Genomic DNA, 26,732 nt, shown 5'->3' with positions numbered 1-26,732 from the left:
TGTTCTCAAATACAAAAGCATATGATTGAGTAGCAAGGGGAGTCTATTTTTTTTTGTGCTGATTTTGCCATTGTAGCAGGTATTCATGTTGCCATTTCTCATTCAGTGAACTATGTCAGTTTTGTAAGCTTTTTTCTTTTTTTGCTCATTTTAATCAGAAGGCAGCCTCTCAATAGGATAGCCTTCAGGAGATGTCCACATCCATAGCGAAATCTATCAGCTAACACAGGTCAGAGGGTAGAAGTAGGGTCAAAATAAAGGGAGAAACTTATATATGTATCCTGATTTCAGTAATTAAAAATCTGATGGTGTCTTTTGTTCATATTGCTTTAGGCCTTCCAGAGACAAGTGCATGAATGTCTGACTCAGCTGGAACTGATCAATAAACAATATCGTCGCCTGGCCCGAGAGAACCGCACTGACTCTGACTGCAGCCTCAAGCAGATGGTTCATGAGGGGAACCAGAGATGGGACAACTTACAAAAGCGAGTTACCTCCATCCTGCGCAGGCTAAAAGTATTTTTCCATTTTTAAGCCCTCCGGTTTCAGTACTATACTTATGAATCAGGGGTACTCCAGAAGCTTCCAGTTTAATGCATTTGCACAGTGTTTTTGAGGGGATTTCTATCTTTGGAAGAGGAAGGGAGCTTATCAGTTCAGTTTATCTGAGGTAACCAAAGCATGAAGTCTGTAGGGAAATGCTTGGTGACCTCAAACACCACATCCTTCATAGAAGACAACTTTCATAGGTCAGCTAATTGCAGCTGTAGATGATGTTACTGAAAAGGGAACCTTAGAAAGCATGTAGGAAATGAAAGCAGAAGGTGTACTGAGTTTAGGTTAGGACTGAAGGGCGTGAAAGCCATTTCTTTGGAGAACCACTATTGCTGGGGTTTTTTGGGTTGTTTGGTCATTTCATGCCACTGCTTTTTCCACCCCCCAGCATTTTATTGGCCAACGTGAGGAGTTTGAAACTGCACGTGATAGCATCCTGGTATGGCTAACAGAGATGGACCTGCAGCTAACCAACATTGAGCATTTCTCAGAGTGTGATGTCCAAGCAAAGATAAAGCAACTTAAGGTAAACAATGATTGAACGGTAACAGGAGGAGGGACAAGAAAAGGGATAAAAGCATTCATGGTGGGGAACAAATTTAAGAAACATTATGCAAAAATGCAGCCTGATAGTCCCTTACTTGCAAGCTGAGACTTCAACCTCAGAAGTTATGGGCTATGTCAGGTTTCAATACATACTTCTCTGCCAGAGTGGAAGATCTTTGCAGTGTGCAAAATTTAAAAAAAAACAAGGGTGATAGTCTTCATTCCCTAATCAAAAGAGGAAATGTCAACAAAAATTATTAATGTCAAGTCTCCATTATTGCTGACACCTAAGAATTACTACATTTGTGAACTATTTCTGCATCAGAAAAATCATTATCTGGAGAGAAAAATATCGAATGTCATGTTATCCAAAATTCCAGTGTGTTAGCTTTAGCGTCTGTGTTCATTCTAGACATTTGGTCATGGGCATGGCTTGTTTAGAGAAGAGCTTTCTTTCCAAATACAACAAGTGAGAAATGAGATGGTAAACCATGAAACATCACTGTTTTTGGCTAGAAAGACTGTGGAATGCTAAATTTAATTGCTCATTGTTGCTCGTGCCAGAATATTTGGAATGATCCCTGTTTGTTACCCACACCATTCTTGCTGAAAATCTCTAAGACTTGCATCCTTAATAACTTAGGTTGTTGTAATGTTGATTTCATTGATAAAGCATGGGCTTTTCTTTTATGCAGGCTTTCCAGCAAGAAATTTCACTGAACAACAACAAAATTGAGCAGATAATTGTGCAGGGTGAGCAACTCATTGAGAAAAGTGAGCCCATAGATGCAGCTGTCATTGAAGAAGAACTAGATGAGCTGCGTCGTTACTGTCAAGAGGTCTTCGGACGTGTGGAACGTTATCACAAGAAACTCATCCGCCTTCCTGTGTGTATACTTACATACACATGCATTTGTTTGGTTTGTTGCCACTTTACAAGTGTGATAATAAGGAGAGAGAAAGATGTTGAAATGAACTAACATGAAACTTCTGTAACTTTCCAAAAATCCTGTGGTTTCATTTTGTTACAACCCTGACCAGCTGCCTCCCTTCATTATATGCTATTTATGTCTTGTTCAGAGAGCAAACTTACCAGATCTGGAATTTTTGTAAATCATCATGAAAATCCATGCAAATTGGAGATTTATAAAACTTTATTAATGGGGGTAGCAGTGTCGTACTGGTAATAAGAACATCTCCCGGCTCTGTCAGATAGTTTCATTGGCAGCTTATTGAGTTGCGTTTTGTTTAAAAAACATGATAAGATTATTCTCCCCGTCAGAAGAGACAGAAATTTGTCTCCAGAACTGAACAGACAGCTGAATAAGTGAGAGCAAAATGATTTTTGGTAGCTCAAGTCCTACTGAAGGAAAGGAACAAAACCCAGGGTTTTCAAAATATGAAAGAATATAATGAGAGCAGTGGTCATGATAAAGGTCACTTATGCTTCCTATGACTTGATTCCAGAGTTTTCTTTAACTTGATGTCTGCATTACAGTGACATCAGTAAAAAAGTCTGGAGACATTTGCTTGATGTGAGACTTCATGGTGCCTTAAGTAATTAAAATGAGCTGGCATTATGAACTTTTTTGTTGCTTTGGTTTTTTAGTGCACCTTAAAATAATGAAGGGGAGATGCAAAAGAATGCAAAATGGAAACCCCATCAGTGTGACTGTTGCCTAATGCTACTTTATTTCACTGACCCAAGCTGACCATGCAGTGCCTCTGCACGTTTCATTGATCGGTTCTGTTTGCATTATGCTTCTAGCTGACAGATGACGAACACGACCTCTCTGACAGAGAGGTGGATCTGGATGAATCAGCAGATCTCTCTGACATACACTGGCATGACAAATCTGCGGACAGCATTCTCTCCCCGCACCCCTCTTCCAACCTTTCGCTGCCTCTTTCCCAGCCGGTGAGAAGCGAGCGATCAGGGCGAGATACCCCTGCGAGTGTGGACTCCATTCCCCTGGAGTGGGATCATGACTACGACCTTAGCAGAGACCTGGAGACAGCTGTTTCACGGGCACTGCACTCTGAGGAAGAAGACGGAGGACAAGAGAAGGACTTCTACCTGAGAGGAGCAGCTGGTATAACAGGTATGGTGGCAAATTGTGCGTCCTGTTCTCTCCTAGTAAAAAGAAGCAAATGTTACATGTGTGATTGCTTGGCCAAGATCCTCATGGAAAAGTATTTTAAATAGCCCCTGAAGATTTTAAATAGCTTTCCCTAAGTGATCCAAGTGGCCTTCTGGCCTTAGACACAGCGATGGAGATTCCTGGATGACTACAGCCTTGGAAAATTGCAAAGGCGTATATGATATGACAGGGAAATTGGCTGTATCTCTGTGCTTGTGGCCTGCCAGATGGGATATGTCATCTGTAACAGCAATGCGTCGTAAGTTATTCTGACTAGAAGAAACTATACTGGATATGGCAAGAAGTGCAGAACAAACTGATGAAATGCTGTGGGAGAGATCTGCAGACAAAATCATGAAGTGCTTAAGTAAATCTTAACTCAGTCCTTACCCAGGCAAGACTCCAGCAACTAAGCATTTAGCCTGAGGTGGGATCTTGGGTCTTGCTCTCCAGTGAAGCTGAAATCCTTTCTAAGTGTGTGTGCTTTGTGTAATAAATCTGAACGAGTGAAAGTGCCCAAATGCAGCCAGTTGTGGGGGAAGACATACTGGTATATTATACTCTGATCTTGTGGCTGTCTTTTACTTTCCAATGCATTGCTCTGAAAAGAGTCAGGTTTGCCTGGATATTAAGAGACTTTGTAGCAGGCTCCCTGTGTTTCAGTCTTCATCTTTTTTTTTCCTTCTCCAGAAAGGATGTTTGCTATTGGAACTGATTATATATTCCATCCCATGAAAAGGACTCCTGCTGTAAGGAGATGGCCATTGCTGAGCTGTCGATTTAGACTGTGCTTTTATTTTTTCAGATGTAGAGATCCCTGAAACTCTTGAGGCCTATGTAACACTCACAGAAAACGCGCTCAAAAATATCTCTGGTAGGCATCAAAAAAGACTAAGCATAGCCAGATGCAAATACCACGGTGCGCAAGCATAACTTCTTTCTCTTCTCTTAGTATCTGCTGTGCTTTTCACAACTTACAAGATAAATATTTCTTACATGGCAGCATTGGCATGTTAATGTAGAAGTATCCTGCTTTACTACTGCGTTTAGAGGTATTATTAGGTGCATGGATGAAACAATGATGTTTGAAGTATTGGCCCTCCCACCTCGGCTAACTAGACTAAACTGATCAGTAGGTTACTCTGATTGGTCTGTATTCTCTGGAGTCCCTCAGCAGGACTTAATACTTTGTTACGTCTCTGAGAGAAGAGTGGTTTCTACAAAGATTAAGGCAGAAGGAAAAGATATAGAGCAAAACCTAATTGTTCCATTTTGCACTTATGTTTTTTTAACACAGCCACAGCTTGGATTATTACTTAGATATAAACTTTTAGATTAGTTGTTGTTTCATGTGATAACAATGCCAAGGTGAGGTACTGTAGTCCAATGTCTTTGTCTTAGTCTTTCATATTGGAAGATGATTTTTTTTTTCACTTTGCATTTTTGCACAAGATTAAACCTACAGTTTCATTTGTTAGATGACTCTCTCGGAGGGATTAGATGCACTTACAAATACCTTCTCTCATGATTTCACAGTTTTCCTCTTTTGAAATAATGACTTCATTGCAAATTTGAAATAGCAAACATTTAAAATCTCAGCATCAGTGGCACAGACCTCAGGTTCACTGTCCATTTTTATTTTTTCCCCAAATTATAAATAAAATAATATTATGATCCATTAAGTGTATAAATAATAGCAGGACATCTAGAAAAATGTGTGTAGTTTTCTGACCTGTGAAAACTTTGAAAGTAGTGACGGAAAAGCAATATTGAGCACTTTGTTCTGTCCATTTGGGGTGAGGCGGTGTTTTGTATGAAAAAAGATTAACCATCCAAGAGGCTCCATTTTCTGTAATTAGGTGGACAGAAGGCTCCCCTTCTCTATGCATGTTTTTAATTGTGTCTTCATGAATAAATTCAATCTGTCTTTGTAAACAGATGGAAATCAGGCACAGTGATAGAATAAGGATAAGAGGGATCTCATGTGGTCCTCTAGGCTGCAGCCTGCTTCAGATTAGAATTGGCTGTAGCTATTTCATATCATAGAATTCAGCTGACCTCTATAAGGAAAATACAAGTTAGTCCTGCTTCAGAAATGTTGGTGTTAGTTCCAAATGGCTTGGATGAATAATACCATCTTGCAGATACGTTAAGCATAATTTTTGTCAAATATCTAATTGGAAAAATACTATAAATTTTGCTGCTTAATGTGGTTGCCTAAATCAGTCATAGACTACTTACTGTGGGCCTTCAAGACATCCAGTCATCTATGGATCTTGAGAATATAATTATAACAGTATCACTTAGCGTTTATATACCGCTTTTAATCTTCAAAATTGTATACAAATAGGATCCTTTCATGTAGATCAAAATTCCACTTTTTTTTAGTGGAGAGAAGTAATACAAAGAGAAATGAGGAGAAAACAAATTTTAACACAGATTTGGATCAGGAGTTTGGGATACAATGTTTTATTTGAGAGTGTTTTTGCGAAAGGGAGCAAGGCGTTCTCCAAAATCAGTGAGGTTAGAGCATACTTTGCCAAGAACTTTCCCCTTCAGAGAGGTGAGCAATTCTCTGAGGGAGAAAGTCACTTCAGAATAGTTTGCAAGCCTGCTTTAAACTGTGGACTCTCTGATAGTATGCTTATGGCAAGCGTGTTCTTTGGTATAGTCATCTGTCCTCTGAAGGTCGCTAACACCCTCTAATGTAACTAGTTATCAGTTCGCTTTGACATTGTATCACTCATACTGCTGCAGTCACATTTCTCCTTTACTGTCTAATCTAGATGTATTCCTGATATTTATTCTGCCTGGGCAAAAGATAAAAAAAACTTTGGGAAAACTTGGGTGACAGTCACTTTTTTTGGTTTTGGTACAGGAGAACCTGGTGCCCTGGAAGCACATATCCGACAGCTGGACAAGGCCTTAGACATCAGTCGTTTCCAAATACAGCAAACAGAAAACATCATCCGCAGCAAAACACCTACAGGACCAGAGCTGGATTCCAGTTACAAAGGATATGTGCGTGTATTTTGGAGCACAAGTTGAATATGCACTCCAAGCTTAGATTTGCTATTGAGAGAAATATAGCTGTTTCAACAAAGCAATTAGATATTACTGCTTCTCAGACTTACTCACTCATGTGGTTGCTACCCTTAACCACATGCTATTGTTGTTTGTATTATTAGTGTGTTTACAATAGCATAAGATTACAGGAACATGACTCTAAGAAATTTATTTTCCTGTTACATTTTTGCAGATGTCCAAAAGTACTTTCTCATACGTGTTTTTATCCATCTAATGATGATATCCTGTTTAAAATTCCTCTGCTTTTAAAAGCAGGTTTTATAGCTTCATGCACAGTATTCATCTTGCTGATGAATTATAAACACGCATCATGTACGCAAGGTTGCATATATGGAATCCATTATTAAAAAGCTTTCTCAGAGAGGTTTTCTGGAAGAAAAATCTCTCTCTAAATCATTCAAATAATTTTATTACAGACAGAATTGAAAGATTAGCTGCTTGGATGCATAGTAATATTTCCACACTTATGTTTATTTTCTTTGTCATATCTTCTAGTGTCTTTCATAGTGTCTTAACATTTAGAACAGATGGCACCTAAAGTCATCCAGCACAATTTGGCACAGTGGTACTGAGTTATTTCTATTTAGTCTGAACTCATGCTTTAAGCCTTTATTGTTTCCATATACATTTCTTTGATAGTATCAGGGCAGATTGTTAAAGTAATAGATTTTTATCTATTAATTCACACACAGACCTACTTCTGGAAAATTTTGGAAGTTGCATTGTAATTTGCATTTTCCATGCAATTAGTCCTGTACAGTGCATATTGAGATGGGATTTTTTGTTTGTTAACACAGATGAAGCTACTAGGTGAGTGCAGTGGAAGCATAGACTCAGTAAAAAGGCTTGGATATAAACTGAAGGAGGAAGAAGAAAAATTATCTGGACTTATTAACCTGAACAGTACTGAAACACAAACAGCTGGTAAGTAACATTTAGGTCTTTGATGGAAAGCAATTATGAAAAGTAGCAAACATGCAAAGTTTTTCTAAATAAACACTTGGTATTATTTACTGACAGATATATATTTACATGACTGTTTCTGTTACCATGTTCTGTTTAACATCTCTTAATAGGAATAGTAAGGAAAAGTAAGTATTCCTTGTATATGCCCTATAAAGAGATTAGGCATACAAGTGCGTTTTAAGAACCGCTTCAGATCATGAGACATAACCCTAAGCCTTTCGGAAAGTCCCTGTGGATGCAATGCATTTTTGTTGAATGTTTTCTGATGAAAAAAGGTTGCTTATATTGCTGTACAAAACACGTAAGTCAGCATTCATTTCTTCTAATATTAGCTTTCGCTTCTTATATTATCTGTCTACAGTACAGAAATCTATATTCACCTGGTAGAAGTATTCACCTGACTAATTTTAAGCATCAGCTGTAGAACAGGAGGTATTGCATTGTAAAAACATGGATTTATTCCAGACACTATAAAGGCAACATCTCCATTCTTAGCTTGGCAAGATATGCTACCCATGCAATCTATTTTATTTTGATTTTTTTTTTTTTAATTTTAAGTTAATGGAATGATAGGTCTTGTCCTTCTGCCATAGCATTTCAAGATAACTAAAAAGAAGAAATAGCCCCTAATTTATTTCTTTTTAGTGCAGGTATTTATCCAATGCATCAGCAGTAGCTTAGGCAGATGTAGTGAAGTGTGAAGATTGAATTGTGACAGGTACAAATACTAATGAAAATAATAATAAACATGTGGCTAGTTACATATATTCAGATTCCTTGTCCGGTTTGCATTTATGCTAATATATGATGTCTTTATACCAGCATAACCTGTTTTAGAGACCTGCACGTATCAACTTAATTCTCTTCATAGAAGTCTGACATTAGAAAGTGGCCTGCTGCCTGGAATCATCCACATTCTTCGTTCTTTCTCTCCAACATCATGTTCTTCAATCTAACTTAGTTTTCAGTGTGGTATTTCATGGGTTAGGGTTTTTCAGTTTTTTATTGAGCATTTTTTTGTCCTGCACAGGATTCAACTGATGCAGTTGTGTGTGTGGCTAGTGTTTTTTTGCTTTTGTTGAATTTGGTGTTTATCATTCCAGGTGTAATTGACCGATGGGAATTAATCCAGGCTCAAGCTCTAAGCAAGGAGCTGAGGATGAAGCAGAACCTTCAGCAATGGCAGCAATTTAACTCTGACCTTAATAGCATTTGGGCTTGGTTGGGAGAAACTGAAGAGGAACTGGAGAAGCTCCGCCGCCTTGATCTCAGCACTGACATACAGACTATTGAGCTCAGAATTAAAAAACTGAAAGTGAGTTTTATTTCTCTTTTCCATGAGTTACCTTGTAAACAGACCTGAGTGCAACAGGTATGATGAAGAGGTTGCCAATAGTTGCAGCTGGTTTGCTCCATTCTGCACATAGCGGGCTACTGCTCATAACTGAAGTAACTGGGAAAGTGATTTTATGAATCGCCTTTTGGCAGAGAAATGTACCACTGGCATTTACTATATAATCCAAATGAATTTTTGAAATAGTAATTCTGTGGCAATTCTGTAATTCCAGAATGTACAGATAATTCCTGATGTCAGCCAAGCTGATGAAAGGAAAAAAAAAAAACAAGTTCAATCAAATCTCTTCTAGTCAAACTGCTAACAAAACAGCTACTTCAAAAGAAATGCCTCACTGGGACATACTACTTTGTGTGGAGGAAGGAGAGGGTGCCCAAAAGGGTTGTAGCCTACCCACTGCTGTCACCAGTACAACACAGGAAAAATTTAGTATCACTTTGCAACATTCCTGTTTCTTCTTCTGTCATCTCAGATGCATCAGGATCTGAATGCTGCATTTGTGATCTCTCCTGGATATTTTACAGCTATAAAGATCTGCAAATGTGATGGTCCACAACTTCACATTCAGTTACTAGCATCTTATAAGCTTGGGCACAAAAATGTGGGAGCCAATGTCAAAATGCACTGTGCTGCATGCTAGGAATGAGGTGGACAGATAGTAAAGACTGTTTCAGGCAATGATCCATCTAAAGCATATTAATGCTGGTCTTCACTGTGTAGTCCAAATATAGCTGCCATAAGTACTACAAAGGTCACTGTGACATGAGGCTTTTAAGTAAATGCTGTAAAGTAGGTGGAAAAGGGGGCATTTCATAAGAATCCTGTTCTTGTCTCACCCACTCTTGGAAAGCCCATTAGTGCCCTCCAAACCAAAAGAGGTGGGGTTTCTTTTGTGGCTTCCAATGTAAACAAATCAGAGCTTTTATACACGTCTTGCTTCTATAAATTGGAATAAGTTGTTTATACTCTTTGTATGTTTTCTTTTCCCTCAGTAAAAGCTTTTATTTTAAAATACTGTTGACAGGAGTTTCCACTTGAAAACTTGTTGGTTTTTATGTTTATCAGCAAAACTGAGAAGTGAGGGCAAAAGTTTTATTGTGAGCTAAAGTACAATTATCCTACAACTCTTTAAATTTTGTTGGGCCTGCTCTGTCTTTAAAATATCTGAAACATGAGCCAGATCTTTAAAATTCAACTATGACTTCAGGCTTTTAAGACTTTACAAGTTTAATTGGCTTGTTCTATTTTATGCTCACAGTAAAATTTTAGTAGATGTTAAAGAGTGAACATTTGCAGAGTCACAGAGTGAGCACAGAAATCTCATATCCAGAATAAAGAGACTGTTACAGTAAGGTACCATTCTGCAGTTGCTGATGGCAAATCATTGCATTCTTGTGGTGCCTTCTCTACCTGGTTCTTCTGAAAGTCAAGTTTTACCAATTTCCATCCTTTCTTCCCCCATCCCACTTTGTCTTATCATCAAGGAGCTGCAGAAAGCAATTGATAACCGCAAAGCGATCATCTTATCCATCAATCTGTGCAGCTCAGAGTTCACTCAGTCTGACAGCGAAGAAAGCAAGAAGCTTCAAGAGCGCCTGTCTCAGATGAATGTGCGCTGGGACCACGTGTGCAGTATGATCGAAGAGTGGCGCTGCTCATTGCAGGATGCATTAATGCAGTGCCAGGTCTGTATTGCGCTTATTTTAAATTGTCAGTGTCCTACATATCAAAAATTTAAACCATATCATTATCTGGTGTGCTTATTATCCAGTCTGAAACTTGCCCATGCAAGCCAAAATACAGCTTTGGCATGTATTTTATGTAAGATACACCTGCACTACCTGAAGCATGTATTTCCAGCCGAAGATTTTCTAAATTTGTCATCTCTGGAATAGTATTCTAATATACTATTCTACACTTCCTTGTAAATTATGTTATTTAGCCAATAGGACCTATCATAGGATAAACTAAAAACCTGGATTTGACTGGAATTTTATGCTACACTATTAAAATCATCATTCATCACTTGCAGGATTTCCATGAAATGAGCCATGGTTTGCTGCTTTGGTTAGAGAATATTGACAGAAGAAAAAATGAGATTGTGCCCATCAATCCAAACTTGGACTCGGAAACACTGCAGGATCATCATAGACTTTTAATGGTAGGGCTATAATCACCCCTTTCTCTCCCAAAACGCATCATCAGAAAAACACCTAATCAGATTTATCTTTCTCTTGAGGGTTAGCATTGTACGTTGCATGCTAACACACAACTGTGGGACCAATGTCAATAACTAACTTTACTTTGGTAGGGAACACTACTCACTTCCATTAGTAGCATAAATCATGATTTAAAATCTCAGGCAACTGCTAAGCTGCTGTCTATCTTCCTGTCAGATTGGAAATTTTTATTGCTTCTCTTTTCTTCCCATTTCATTAATTTCAAATGTCCAGTTTTGTGAGTTCTAGCTTTTTCCTTTTTTTTTTTTTAACTTCCATTAAAAAAATCTGGTGCTTGCCTTGGCAACAGCAAATCAGACGTGAACTGCTGGAGTCTCAGTTGAAGGTGGCGTCACTGCAAGATATGTCCTGCCAATTGCTAGTCAATGCTGAAGGCAAGGACTGTCTTGAAGCCAAAGAAAAGGTGCATGTCATTGGAAACAGACTGAAGCTCCTCTTGAAAGAGGTCACACGTCATATTAAAGACCTAGAGAAAATTCTAGACATTTCAAGTAGTCAACTGGTAAGTCATGTCTTTTTATTCCTTCCTGCTTGGTGGGCACACATTTCCCACTGTCTTGACTGTCTTTCTCTGATCAGTGCTGTTGGCTGCACTGTTTCTGTTGTTTGCAATACTTATCAAGATGGTACACATGTAATCTTGAATGTCATAAAGTAATCTTACACTTCATAATGTAAACATCTCTTTTGTGATATGGTGGAGTTTTTTAATCCAATAATTTTTTGCTATTTGGTGTAGCAATAAGTATGGAACATCTTGGTTTGTTTATCCTGCCATTACTGATTCAGTCAACTGGAAAAGTACATGAGATAACTATTCTAGTTTCAGTACTGAAAATTATAGTGTGTCAGTTGTCACTGGAAAGGAAGATAATCCTCACTGTTGAAGAAAAAAAAAAAGCATAAAATAAATTCTGTAATAGGCTAACAAACCTCTCATAGTGCCTTCTGAGCTTTCAGCTGTACTCCAAATGTTTTCAAATTATCATGTATCTCAGGGTATTTGGGAGGGAGTTATGCGTACGTCTTCACCAAGAGTGGCAGGTATAAAGTAAAGATTTCAAGGTTCTCCTCTAGTTAACTTGTTTTAAAGTCTTGGATTAGCAGAGTGCATAAGGCATGAGAACTTGGCTCTTCCCTCCTTCTAGTGAATTTCTGCCTGTTTAAGTAAAATCTTGGTGGTACCAACCTCTTCTTATAATTAAAGGCCAATAAAGAGCAACTGGGTTTTCCCCTGTATTGACTTTGGCAGAAAATGTGTGACCTAAAGCAATTAAGTTTTAACTACCTATTTGCTTTCCTTTTCCTTCGGGGCTAAAGGAGAAAACATGTAATGCCTTAGTCTTATAAAATTTGGTAACAAAATTTAACTGCTTTATTTTATTTGCTTTGGAAATAACTCTGCTGGGATTTCACTCAGGGTCTTTTTTTAGTTTGCTTACCTGAACAGCTAGTTGCTGTATTTCTGAGCTCCATTCCTTTTGAACTTTAGGAATTGTCCTCATGGTCCTCTGCTGATGAATTAGACACATCGGGCTCAGTGAGTCCTGTATCTGGAAGAAGCACTCCAAGCAGACAGAGAACGGTAATTTCATGTCATATATTTTCTGCCATCTCCTGGGTGGGAGCTCTAGATGTCTGCAATAGCTCTAGCCAGCTGGAAGGTCCCCCTTTTCACCTGATAGGAAAGGAAATGGCATAAAGCAAGAACAAAACACAGCTGCTTTCCCCAACCCTGCTGCATATCCCATCCTGCATGAAATCAGAAGTGGTAAATACTATCTAAAACCAGGGCTGTCAGTGTGGTTGGTTTACCATGGTATGGCATGTCGTGTCTCTTGTATTTTGCTCTAGTGATGGCAGCACCCCAAAGTCTGGTCTTGTCTGGTATAATCAGTCCTCCATTTCTGTTTGGCCTTCTCTTCAGAGCTGCTTCATCGAGAATCTCAATAAGGTTTTTTTGTCATTTCTGTTGAAGGTTGCAGATGGTCTTATTGAGACTTTGGATGAATGGCTAAGTAGAGCTGAAGGGCATAAAACATTATTCAAAACAGCTAGTTGCACAGGACCTAATCAATGGCTATGATGGCAACTCTGGAGTTGTCTATTTACATCGCTGGCACAAAATTCAAGAAATGTAGCAATACATGCCTAGTACTTAACACTTCCATACTCTGAGCCCAAAATGGAACTGCAATTATTTTGTCTTTTTCTGCAATTCTGTTGGTTGATTACTTTGCTTTTTTCCTTAGTTCTTAAAACAATCAGGTTGGTTTTGGGTTTTTTTTCCATTTGCACTTTTTGTAAAGCCTCTGAGTTCTGTCTTGATAAATTTTATGGCTCTTGAAATTGATTTTTTTTGTTTTTTAATTTTTTTTTTTTACATTCACTAGTTTCCTTTTAGATGCTAGTATGAGAATGTAAAGGAATACTGGCTTTTCAAAAGGAGAAAAAATAAAAACCTTAACATTTTATTTCAGAAGTCAATGTTTTTATCTTTTAAATTTAAAATTAAATAACTAATAAAAGCTCTGATACCACAGATGTAACTGGAGGATGCCTGACCATTACAGGAAATGGAGAAGTATTTTACCATAAAATCTTTGTCTAAAGAGTGTGTAGAATTATAATAGGTTTCATCTTAACATTTTAATAAGCATTTGTCTATCTCTAATTTGTTAGTGTTTATGTATGTGACTACTTTTTTTCATTTTTGTCCATAATGTATAGCCAAGTTGTATGGTTCCTTGGGGTCTGGTTTTCAAATTTCTGGTTTTTGCACCCACAATTTTGGAGACTGAAGTGATGTTGTTTAGAATTTCAGTGCCAAATATACTGATGCTAAATAAATAAATACTAATACCAAAAATACAATCAGAATTATAATAATCTAACTGCATTAAATATTCCAGCAAATAGTTGTGAGTGCAGGAATGCACCTACAGTTATTTGGCCTTCAAAATTGTAGGGGGGATGGGGGTGGAGAAGAGGCCAGATTTGTCAAAGGAGGCCCTTGGACCTTTTTTCCTTGAGAATATTAATTTTGCTGCATTTGCATTTTGAAATATCTATATTTGCCCATATTCAACTCAATAATTTTTTTTCTATTTCATATTGCAAATTATTTGAGCTAAATTTCTAGTGACTTTTTTAAAATCCAGAGCTACTGTTCATAAACGTAATGACTAAACTGTTATTTTTGAGTTCACTGTGTATGTTCCAATCATTTCCATACTCGGCTAGGTGCAGAGAAAAGCCAGTTTCCTTGGTTCATGGGTATTGGTCACTTCATTTGATTTTTATTTTTTTATGTTTCCTTTGCTGCACTTTTAATTTAGTTTCATCAGTAGCTTGTCTTTATTTGCCTGGACTGAACATTCTTCTTTCTTTACCCCCTGTTCATTGCAAACAGCCACGGGGCAAATGTAGTCTCTCACAGCCTGGACCCTCTGTCAGCAGTCCACATAGCAGGTACCTTATTCTCCTGGTTTCCGCACTCTGTTCTAGAACCCCAAGAGGATGATGGAAATTGGCTGTGATTCCTCTCCGTCCGCACCAACTCTGTAAGGTGGCCAGGACTTAAACAAGTGAAAACTTCCCTTTTGTTAATAGTTTGGCAAAAGGGGCTCTCAATTACTTCAAATTCTTTGTTAAATAGAAATACTGGCTAATCCTGGAATATCTACTGCTTTTGCTTCTCAGGAATGCCATGTAATCAATATTTATTTTTCATATGCCTGATCAGGGTGAGTGTGTGTTTACACTCATGATATTTAATGATTATTTTATTTTGGCATGATTTAACAGAAATGCCAGTAGGTTCATGGCAAACACTTTTTATCATCCTCTTTACCTCAAGATATTAAATTAAGGCAGGTAATAGGCCAATACTATACTCTAGAATTCACAAAACCCACAGATCTGGATGAGACATACTAACATCCTTTTCTTTCTTTCCTCTCCCCCCTCCCCCCCCGAAATGTTTTGTTCAGTTTGTGGGTTTTCAGTACTTAAGACTCAAAATTAAAGTCAGAATTTGAGGGTTTTGAGACTTGGGGTCACTTTCTCTCCCCTCCTAAGACGACTGCAATATAACGTGCTAACATTGCCATGACTCTTGCCAAGTGCTTGCATCCATGTATTGCTCTGGGAGCAGCACTGACCCATCTCTGTCTGACCAGTAGAGAGCAGGCTTGCAGCTACAGCTTTTTGCTTTCCACCTTGTTTCCAGCAACTTGTCACCTCTGCAGCTAACAGTGCTTCTGCATTCTTTGTTGTTGTCAGTGTGATGTGTGTACCTTCACTCTTTCAATGATCAGTTCACTAGCCTCTAGAGTTACGAAGTTAAAAAAAAGAAGTAAATGAGCAGGCCAATATGTATAAAGAGGACGTCTTTTGCTATTTCAGCACCTCATGTGTTGCAACACCTAAAATAATCAGAAAGTATGATGAAAATATATTTGTTCCTATAGTTAAGTCCTAAATCTCATTTTTTCTCTATATATCAAAAATTAACTAATTAATTTTTAAAATTTTTCCTGTTAAAGCGAAAGATTTGATGTTGGAAAGAAGGCAACACTAGATTTAATACAGTGATTGAGCAATAACCAAGCAGACAAAAAATCCCTTAGGAGTATTATTTTTTTTCATGAGCAAAATCAAGGTTTTATTCAGCAAAATTATTCTCAAATATAAATGAAAGAAAGAATAAAACTACTTACCATGTAGCTATTTACATAAACACTTCTTTAAAAAAAAGTTTGCTTTGTATGTGTAGTTAGTGGCTGTGAGTAAAGTGGCATAGTTGCAAAATCACATAGCATAGCAGATAAAACAGGTAGAGTATCTTTCACTGTTTCCACTGGCACTAAGAAGCTGCCTTATTTTTAGGGATATTTTTTTTTTTTCTTTGAAACATAAGGAAACCACATAGAAAATAGGTGGCATATGTACACTCCATCTTTCTGACTGATGGAGAAAGAGAATTAATTTTTCCAACTCCAGTCTGCTATGAAGCTTGGCATTTTCGTTTTTATAGGGAGTGGGAAAAGGGAGGAGTGGGGCTTTACTCTGCAGCCGTTAACAGCTAGGAGGAATGGAGGATGTCTTCAGCAGATCAGCATGCTTGCACTAGCGATGTTGTACTCAAGAAACATATTGTGTGCGCTCTTCTGCTCTCCTGTATAGTCAGACCACTTCTGCCAACCTTTTGAGGTGGTTTCTGGTTGTAGGTGCAAGACGCTGGCTCAAAGAGCAGCTAGCAGTGCTTTGCAGCTTTGAGATCAACCTCTATTCTAGCAGTGGCATTGGTGCGGCACCTTTCAGATCAAGTCTTTCCAGCACTGTTTATTAACACATCTTGTAGCAGTACAACACAATGTTCAATTTGTCATTCAGACAAGCATGGAATACGAATGAGTCACTGCTGAATAGGAAACTTAATCAAATGCGCAAGCCAGACAGGTTGTGGTTGATGTATAATGTGGTTTTAACTGATAAAGCGGTACAAGCTGTCACTGTGTTCTTTAATATTTTGATATGCCTCTGATCAGAGTACTTTGTGTTTGATCTTGCACTGGATCAGCAAACCCTGTTAAGAGTTTAGTGTGCAGGAGAACTAAAGTCAATTTTAAAAGGTTTATCACATAGGAGGTTGTGAAGGAAAGTTCATTTAAAAATTAGAGGGGCCATGTTTTGTGTATAACAAGTATGATATCACTTTGCCTTCCCCATTCTCACAGCAAAGAGACAAGCATACCTAGTGTGATGCTAAGCAAGGTACAAGCATAAACTAGATGTCACATTGTGGATTTAACTAAAGGCTCATTCAAGAGGTATTCGTGATCGTGTGCTAAGTGGGAAAAGCAAATCCAAGAAGCAACTCCTCTTTCTTCATCGGTTTCATAGAGCTGTCATAAATGCACACCTGGATCTGTGCCTGTGGATTTTTTTGAAGTGATTAAAATGTTAAAAAGAGTAAAATAGTGGTTCAATTTGCTCAGGGGTGTTTACACTGTCTCTCTTGAGCAGCTCTATTCAAGTCTTGGTGCCACAGTGCCAACCTCCATTTCCTGCTCTCCCCAAGCCTCCCCAAATGACTAGTGGATCTTTAAAGGTTGCTTGCTGTTCCTGGAGCGGACCAGGCCACAGCAGTCTCTCTGCCTTTGGCCACAAAATGGCAGTCATTGCCACGCAGTAGCTCAAACATGAGGTTTGGGCTTGGCTTGCCATGGTTCTTCTCCCAGTTATCACCTGCACTCTCACTTAGAGCTTGTTACTTAAACTTCATATTTAACTGTCTTTGAAATGGACATAATTGTCTTCTTTACAGGGTAAGCCAAATCTGAGGTTGGGGTGATGTGATGCTGAGAGCTAGGGAGAGAATCGAAGTCAGAACACAGCCAAACAAGGGCGCTCCTAGAGAGTCTCTTAGGCCACCAAAAGGAGTCGTTGCCTGCTCTTGTGGGCAGAGCATCATACCTTCTCCTTCATAACTCTAGCAACATCCATCTTAAAAAATTAGAATCAGTGGGAACAAAAAGTCTATTAGAAAGTAGTTATCAAATTTAATTTCTCTGATTATCTGAAAGTACCATAATTTCCACCTTGAATATATCCATGGTTAGATGTAGTAATTTGGTTTTGTGCTAACATTATCCCTTCCTTTAACAACTGATCACCCTTCCTTCTGTCTGTTCTGCACTATTTTATAAAGGATAGTTTTAGTATCTCTCAGTTTTTATATTGGTAAGCTCAGCTCTTCATTTTCTTCGTAGGAGAAATACTCCATTTTTTTGACTCCTTTAAGCTTGTGTAAGTTTGAATTCATCTTCCAAAGTATGTTAACCAAAATGATACAAACTGCTCCAGGTGAGATCTGACTAGTGCCTTATAGGACATCATCAAAACAACCCCTTTTCTCTTCTGGAAATCTTGAACTGAAATATATTTTAAAATTTCTTTTGTCCCTTTTCACAGCTATTCACAAGCCACATTATTGGTTTGTGGCTATCCTGTGTCAAACAGCTCTAGATTCTCTTCATTATCTTCAGAGTGTGGACTTCCAAATTTATAGCAGAAGTTTTTATTGCTACCTTACATACTATAATCTTAAACTCCTTGAGCTACTTCTTAGATCTATTAGATTCACCCACTTTTTTCTGTGCAAGAAGCCAATCCTATTTTATATTTGCAAAGACTTCCAACTTCTGTCATCATACAGATGAAATTTGCTGGTCTTATATTTTGTGCCATAGACTTTTCATAAAGATATTAAATCAATACGCATCCTTGATTAACTCCAGTAATAACATCCTACTAGCCCAGCAGTGCCTCTTTCAATGTAAGCCTGTTGTCTGCATTCCATTAGTCACTTCCCCATTAAACTCACTTTATTTATTCCTATCAGCTTCGCTTGAATGATAAATTCTTCTGTTATAATCTTTCAGATGTTTACTGCAATACAGATAGATTACTTCAACTGTATTTTCCTTGAAAAAAAAAAAAATCAGTCATCTTTAAAAGAAGGTACTCATCTGAGCTGAAATTAAAGTTCACTTTGCCCGTCCGATCTATAGCCTGGTAAATTAGCTTCTCCTCTCTTGAAATGCTTAGGAAAGAGTTCCAATTTCACTGACATTACAAACTCCCAAAGTAAGGGTAACTACTGCTTGCACTTCTTCGGTTAATTTATGAGATTTCTTGACATGAAGAAGCTTACTGTTGGCCAGGTCTGCAGCTGTGCCTCCTCCTTTTATCTAGTTAGTAGGAATTGTGTATGGAGCGAGTAGCAGATGGCCTTACTTCCTTCCCTCCTCAAACAGGGGCCAGTGTGACAAATGGTGGAGCAGTCAGAAGAGAGACAGCTAAATGTGCAAACTCAAGAAAAAGAAATTACATTTTTCTCCAAAGTGGTATACAGTACTTCAGCTTTTCCTTCTCCTGCTGGAGTAAATAGGAGTTCTGGCCCTTATGAATAGTGAGCCTTTTTTATTAACAATGTATATTTTTAACCGTCTCTCCTTACCAAATCCATTAAACACTCTAAGCTGAGCCATTCTATTTTTCAGCCAATTATGTAGATTACAGAGGCATACCTGCATTAAACACAGGCAGTATAGCACTCAAACTTTTTAGAACTTCCCGTCTGAAGATATTTTCATGTTTCATTATTTGCTTGTTTAATTATTTCCATGCAGTATTAGAAACTGTTCTTCAACACCCTACACACTGCAGAAAAAGTCTTTTGAAAAACTTTGCCATGAACTGTTTTAATTTTTGAAAAAAAGTTTATGTTCCTTGTTGAGATCAGCCATGCAGCTTACACATACCACTCTTTTTCTTCTTTTTTTGGTAAAACACAAAGCAAAAAGTGCTGGATTGTGCTACTAAAGCCATAGGAAAAGAAAAGAAAAAATAGATGCTAACTTTGCCTGCTCCCTTTTGATTCTGCTTTTTGGAAGTTCTCCTTCTGACACCCAGTGTTGCCCCAGAGTAACTCTGAGTCAATGAAGAAAATGCAGACTTTGCTGATTATCAAACAGCAGTTACCAGCTGCAGAAAAGTGGCCTTTTTTGATTGGGATTAACAACATTTGTACAATGAGAGCCTTGTAAATAGGTAGACTGTGCAATCAAATGCTTGGAAGGTAATTAAGCACTCCTTGTTCCCTTTGTTCCTACCTCAGTCCATTAACTTTCTGTCTTGGCATTGTCAGACAGAAGTCCTGATCTAATTGAACTTTAATATGGAATGCTCTGATGCTGTTAAATGTGCCATATCCTTTCGATATGTTCTTTATAATATGTGACCTTACAGTGTGCGATAAGCAGCTTTCCATCCAGGCTACAATAATGTGGCTTCAAACAACATGCAATCTGATGTTTTGATCATCGTTCCTTCCTAGGATATTTAGGTCAAGTTAATCATTTAGCATACCTGAGTATTTATGTATCTGTTGGTCATCTAAACTTTACCAAATATGTCTGGCTTTCTTGAAGTCTTCATAGTGGGATGATACACATATATGAACAAGACAATAAAAATAATCTCAACCATAGAAAGAATTCTTTTCTGAACATGTGGGAAGGGGACCCTTGCCAAGCCTGGCACAGTTTTGAAGATGATATTTTTGCATGCTTGCTCACACAGATTCAGATTTATCTGGGAGATGGGATCAAAAGGACAAGGGGAAGGCAAGGAGACACTAAGGAACCATTGCCCCCTACTTGCTTTACTGGGGAGCATTTGATCTCAGCCAACAAACCTCATCTCCCACACCTTCAAGTTGAAACTAAATCCATTCTTACAAGCATTTTTACTCTTAAACCCTAGCAAACCATAGATTTTCTGGGACTTCATAATCATAGCAGCCACATGGATGTTTTATAGCAACATGTCTAAGACAAAATTCATGACCTAATGTCTTAATGGAAGAGTTCTTGAAGCAAATTATTTGAAGGCTCCAAGTTCTTCCATTTTTGGCTAGTGCTAAAATACCACACTTTCCCATGCCATTTAATTAACACACTGAGACCATCAGATTTTAACTTACATAATCACTCTCTTCAGTCATCCACTTATCTCAAAACCTGTCGTCCGTATATTAGAGCTCTGACAGTTTCAGTCAAAAAGGAAGATGTGAAATCTATGTCTTCGTCCTTCATTAAAAAATCGATTGGATTTTTGCACTTAATTTGAAGTGTCCCTTTGGAAATGCTTGCGTTAGGTCTTGCCTCTCTCATAGACACGTGATAGATATGTGCCATTTGAAGTCAGATCCATAGACGCAAGGGAGAAAATCACTCAGAAGGTGATGGTGACAAGTCAGTTGAGCAAATAGATTTTAACTGCTGATTCAGTGCAAGATTGAAAATACAATGTACTTTGTAGAAAATGAGTTGCAGTTGCCTGCATATTGGTGTATTAATTTAACTGAATCTTAATGCATTATACCCTTGTGGATACTATATACAGAAATGAATGTAGAAAACTCTGCAAACCAAATGCAACTGCCATTTTAAACAAGGAGGCTTCCTTTTTAGACAGTGTGCGTTGAACACGTGACAAGTATGGCCCATCTTTTATTTTCCCCTTCTCTAGAGCACAGTGCTTTAAGTGGAGAGTCTTCCCCATAATTGACGAAGGGGCTGTGGTGTCACAAAGCCCATTCTGTTGTGATCATTTGGTGTTTTCCTACCCAGCCTAGAAATACTGGGTCTCTTAAGAGTGCTAGGGAAATAGCATGTTCACTGAAAAATACCTCTGCAGTTGTCAATCAAAGTCTGTACAAATTGTAAACCAGCCTCCAGGGAAGGCTCAGTGCCCGAGGGCAACCTCTGCTGCAGTAATGTTTTAGTGTATTCACCTGTCCATCCTCTTTTCTCAGGTCCACAAGAGGTGGCTCAGGTTCCTCCCCTTCTGAGGCCGGGCCGGCGTGGCGGCGCCTGTCCTTCTTCCTCAGAGTCCTCAGAGCTGCTCTGCCACTTCAGCTCCTCTTGCTGCTCCTGATCGGGCTGGCTTGCCTGGTGCCAATGACCGAGGAGGACTACAGCTGTACTATGGCCAACAACTTTGCCCGCTCTTTTCACCCCATGCTAAAATACATGAATGGTCCACCTCCATTATGAAGGAGACCTGTGAGACAGTGGGTGACCTTGCTGGAGTGCTAGCTGGGAGGCAGGATGATTTTAAAAGGTGACAGGATTCAGTGTGGCAGCTTTACCTACCTGCTGTAGCCACCGCTGTGTCCATATCGTTCTCTGCTGACACTCAGCTAGTAATGCATCTGTATATCAGTATCAAACTGCACAACGTATTACCTGAGTAGCATTGTTTCAATACTCGCATCCTGGGTACTAAGGAGGATGTGACGTGTGTGAGGGAAATGTCCTTCTGTCCAGCATTCTGGATCTTTTAGCCACTTTATATCCAGGTCATTGCCCTGTACTATGCATAGCCAAGGACTTGATACTGTAGATCCTTTCCTGTGTGCTGCTCTAAATGAGTCATTAGCCAGTCTTTGTTAAATACCCTTTCAGTATCTACAGTATACAAAATAACCAATGCTAAAGAAATTTTAGAGCATTTGTAACATATAATTTTAAAGCATCTTGTATGGCAATGTATTATTCCCCGTGGTTTCTGTTTCGGGCATGGTGTTCTAACTTTTGCTTTGGATGCACAAGGTGTAAATCTGAGAAGCACTTTTTTAAGGTTTAAAAAAATGGATGTAATAATTAAGATCGTAAAAGGTTTTATGAGGAAAAATGTTGAATGTCAAGTTGAAAAACAAAGAACATATTTATGTATGTACAGTTTGCTAAGCCAAGTTTTGTTTGTATTGATTTCTTTGCATTTATTATAGATACCATAAAATATTTTGTCTACGTGCTTTTTAATGACAACTATGGAAACCTCTAAGTTTAGAATGAGATATGTATGGTATAAAAAAATTAGAAGATGTACATATGCTGCACTTCTAAAAAAAATTTAAAAATGCTGTAACAAATTAACGGTATTAGGTATATGTTTGAATGCGAAGATCTGGAAAACTTGACAAATGGTAAAATACATGGGAAAGTATCATGTTAGAAGTTGTGCTAATATTGAAAGCTGTCCGTATTTTGAATTAATGATTGGTCATTTCAGTTTTTTTCCCTCAAGCTGCTACTTGAAGTTCATTCTCACCCATGTGTTGTTTCTGTGTGTATGTGTTTATGTATGCACTCATGTGCAACCTTTGGCAACTGAGGTTGTACCAGTCCACACTGAAGCAGATTTTTTCCTGTGGGTGTACTGGAAACTTCTTAATATTCTCCATAGCAGCTTAATACCAAGATAGATGTTTATGCTTTACCAATAGTTAGTCTAGTGGAATATGCCCAAAATGTAAGTATAAATAGCAGAAAAACAGAACAAATTGAAAACTCATAAATTTTCCAGAAATATTGCAGAAAACTTGCAGTCTGAGCAGTGGCAGACACTTCGCCCAGCTTATCAGTCAGAACTCGACCAAAACAGGATTCTTTTTGATTTTGAAAAAATACAGAGCATAGGTCTAAGTTACTGCTCTTTAATAAGTTAGGGGTTTTTTAAGCCATGACATACAATGTGAATTTCTCCTGTGAGTTAAACGTTTTTACTTAGAATATATTGGCCTACATAACAGAAATAAAAAAGCCAGAAGAAAATACAAGCACATTAATTGCTGTTACGTAGGATTACTTTTCTGGGATGTCATTATTTAAGCTGGTATGAGGGGAGGATGGTCAGGTAGCGTACCACAAGCTGAACTCCAGCATCTGGAGGAGCCAAAATAAAGCTTCCCTTCCAGATAAGTGTAACGTTAACATTTTCCTGAAAAGGATTTTGTATGTCAACAAAGTATCTTCAATGTCTGAGACCCAGACTTGGACTGACACAAGTATGTGTTCTTTTCAAGGCTTAGTTTCCTTCATTGGTATTCAGAAGTTATGCTAGGCTAGATTACTGTCCATAATCACTGATTCTGAGTAGACAAAGATAAGGAACACACTTTTGGAGTACAAGGATGAGCCGTTACTTGCAACAGGCCTGACAGATTCCATAAAATTGACCCCTACTCTCTTTTCTGATACTGTTCTCTTTGGTGCATAATTTAGTCAATGGTAATCAGTGCACCTATGTGAATAATTTGGTAGTTCACTCAGGCCTATTGGTCCAGATCTCTGCATGCTTTAGACATCCTTTCATCAGCCGGTCCCTGGTTTTGGTGGTTAATTTTTTGTTGAAAGATATTTTTGTTTTCTTTTAAAAGAAAACATTGTAAAGAGTAAAAAGACTAACTTAGTGAGAAATAAGGATCTCAGCCTGACTTTGTCTCCTATTTTCCAGCCAACTATTGGTGATCTCATGGAAGTAGATGTTATCTAAAGGGTAGTAGATAGCCTGTGAGTATCAATCTGTAGAAGAGCAGTCTGTTGAAGGAACCAGGCAAAAAGTCACAGGTGAGACCTCTATTCATTTCTTACAGTATTTAAAAACTGAGGAAGAGGCAGGGAGGTTTGAAAGGAGTTGGTTAGGAGGGAGAGGGGAGTGCAAGGAAGAGAGTTCAGTTTGAATGATGTCAGATGCAATTAGTAAAGTACTTCATCAAAAGTATACAGGGTAGCACATGGCATGCTTTGAATTGCAACCTGACATTTGAATTTTGCCAGCTATTTTGCCACTCTGTAGCCCCTGCTTCCGTTGGTTGTTTGAATGCCTTCCTCACTTCCCTGACGCCTAGCGAAGAACAGCCTGTCTTCTGCAGAAAGCAAGCAGAATTTGTACACCTCACTCAAGCTCCCAGGGGAGTTTTGGGGAGTAGTCACTCAAATGAAGTGGTGGGGGGGAATGGTTCCACCTTGTTCATGATGGTCATGCCCTTTTATTTTCTCTCACCTCTTGAAATGTTCAGTCTAGGGAGTATGAGAAAGTGATGAACTGCCCGAGGAGAGGAGGTTAAGCTGGTTAAATAGAAGGGAAAACTGATGTGAAATCATAGGAACTTTTCATAATTAATTCCTTAAATAGAGTTAGGGCTAAGGGGGAAGAGAAGTGGTGATAATTAAAGGAAATAAAGAATTTGGAACGTCACATCATCAAGTGTCAGTAACTCTTTCAAATTCAGCGTATTCTTGGCTGATGATTACCTGCAGGGCATACATGCACTGTCTCACCTCTGCCTTGCTGATGAACTGGAGGGCAGAGTGTATCTGCTATGCCTTGCTTCCTTTCAGATGTTTCAAAGCAAAGCTGCTTCTATTCATAGCCTCAAGCTCTGAGCTCTAGCTATAGAGCTAACTATAGTTTCAACGTATTGCCTATTAATTTGAAAGTGAAGTTAGATAAAGAGAACTTTCTTTTGACCCCGAGTGATCTGCTCACACAGAGCAATCCTCCCAGTGAACAGCAAACTGTCTACAATACCTGTGAATAAGGCAGTCACAGACAGTGATAGACACACATTAAGAAAATGTCATAGACAGGAAAAATGCCTGTTTGTAAATCCTAAATCTCCCATACCTTCAAGGATAGGAATGTCAGTCTGTAAGCTGATGTCTCAAGGGAATTGCAGGCAGTTTGTGCCAGCAGGTTAGATGATCCCTTGAGTGCCACTTCGGACTTCTTACTTTCGGGACTTTCAATGTCAACTCTGGACAAAATCAACATCTGACCAGTTGAAGTGGTTTAAGCAAGAGGCTCCTCCAAAAGGAATTTCCTGGCCCTGAACCAATTCCATTATGACTTCAAATGTGATTTTGCAGAACTGGATCTTGATCCTAAAAACTGGCACAAAGAAGTCAAAATGGAAACAAATGGCCAGGCACTTCACAAGATCCTGTTAAAGCAAGCTCCATCCCAAGAGCACCAGTGACTTGAAGGTCTAGCTTGAGTTGCAACGTGACATCAACATATGCATTGATTGCCACAGCATGAACCAGGGTAAATGGGGCAACTGTAGAGGGGGGGGAAATCACACCCAGAAAGCTGTCAAGCATTGCAGCCAGTGGTACTAGCCAGTTTTGCAGCCTGGGCATCTCTCTCATCCTGATAATGTCAAGCTGCTCTCTCTGCCTACCTCTGTCTTGTTGGGATGCTGTCACAGAGGACTTGGGTGTGGACAAACTTTTTAAGAAATGCACAAGTTAAAGTCTGAGATGCCCTGTCTCTGTGCTAAGCCTGCAACCCATCATCTACCCTCTTTCTGAAGCGCCTCACCTACTTGAGCTCTGCAAATACGGGGGACTGATTTCTGGAAATGTGCCTTGAGCCTTGGCTGCAAGGCATGAGGAAAGGCAGTACAGGAGCTGCAGAACTCTGGGTCTGTGCTGAAGGCACGTGTTCAAGCATAGAGAAAGAATACTCTCCATCTTGAGGAACTCTAGTCATTACTGCATTATATTTTTCCCCATTTTCTACTGTAGATAGATGCAGTAGTTGCTGTAGAGGTGTAGTCATCCCCGCAGCTTGATGCATCTTGCAATTCTGAACCCTGCTTACTGGCTTGTAGTCACCTCATAACTAGTGGGTGTTTAAAGGCATAATGGAAACTGGTTGCTCAGCGACTCCAGACTGTGCGGAAATATCAAGGCACTATCTCATTATGCTTATAATGATAATAGTGCAAAATAATGAGCACCATTTGCCGTGAACTTACTGCATCTGTTTGTGGAGTTTCATTTGTGGACTGTGCTTTACAAAATCTGAAGGCAGACTAAGAGGTAATATTTAGAGACATCCGACAGTGTTAGGAGTACAAACAATCTGAAGTTGACAGAAATAGTGTGCCCTTATTCCTCACAGCTGTGAGCATGATGATACCCGTTGCCTATCCCCCACCCTGTTCCAGCAGCGATAACAGCTTCATTCTGCAACAGATCGATGGTTTCTCGCCACTGGTTTGCCACCCTTCCAGCTCTGCTGCAAATGCTGTGAACACCTGCAGTCTTGCTTTCTCCTTCCTTAGAACTTTCTCCTACAGCTGATTATTGAACGATGACAAAGCTGCTGGGATTGTCTTATGAACAGTCATCCCTGGCCCTCAGAGTCTTGTGCTATTTGTGGCTGAGAAATCTGTTTACAACTGATAGCATCTCTCAACATGCTCATCATCATCATGTGCATCTGAATGCATCTGTGTGCATGTTCAAAGGCATAGCAGAAACTGGTTGCTCACAGTCTTCCAACTACAGATGATATCAGGATTTAGCAAATGTAGGAGGATTCAGGGAAATAAGAGCAGAGTCAAGGAGAAGAAATGCAGATTTTTAAGTAAGAGAAGAAGAAAGCATTGATCTTCTCACTTACTTGCACTTCCCA

At 38.8% G+C, this 26,732-nt stretch overlaps 1 protein-coding gene across 1 annotated transcript in view; it reads left to right on the top strand.

Moving 5' to 3' along the window:
• The window catches only part of SYNE1 (spectrin repeat containing nuclear envelope protein 1), a 261,240-nt gene extending 238,973 nt beyond the window's left edge, over nucleotides 1-22,267 (top strand). The window contains 14 exon segments of the mRNA XM_050895131.1: nucleotides 334-516; nucleotides 944-1,081; nucleotides 1,797-1,988; nucleotides 2,870-3,203; nucleotides 4,048-4,116; nucleotides 6,121-6,263; nucleotides 7,127-7,253; nucleotides 8,399-8,610; nucleotides 10,134-10,334; nucleotides 10,682-10,810; nucleotides 11,179-11,391; nucleotides 12,382-12,474; nucleotides 14,302-14,360; nucleotides 21,277-22,267. Coding sequence (XP_050751088.1) covers nucleotides 334-516; nucleotides 944-1,081; nucleotides 1,797-1,988; nucleotides 2,870-3,203; nucleotides 4,048-4,116; nucleotides 6,121-6,263; nucleotides 7,127-7,253; nucleotides 8,399-8,610; nucleotides 10,134-10,334; nucleotides 10,682-10,810; nucleotides 11,179-11,391; nucleotides 12,382-12,474; nucleotides 14,302-14,360; nucleotides 21,277-21,517 — 2,334 coding nt within the window. The 3' untranslated portion in view covers nucleotides 21,518-22,267.
• The last annotated feature ends 4,465 nt before the right edge of the window (nucleotides 22,268-26,732 follow it).

Source organism: Gymnogyps californianus, chromosome 3 (assembly GCF_018139145.2).
Source record: "Gymnogyps californianus isolate 813 chromosome 3, ASM1813914v2, whole genome shotgun sequence".
Taxonomy (NCBI): Eukaryota; Metazoa; Chordata; class Aves; order Accipitriformes; family Cathartidae; genus Gymnogyps; species Gymnogyps californianus.
This window is presented reverse-complemented; position numbering and strand designations above follow the sequence as displayed.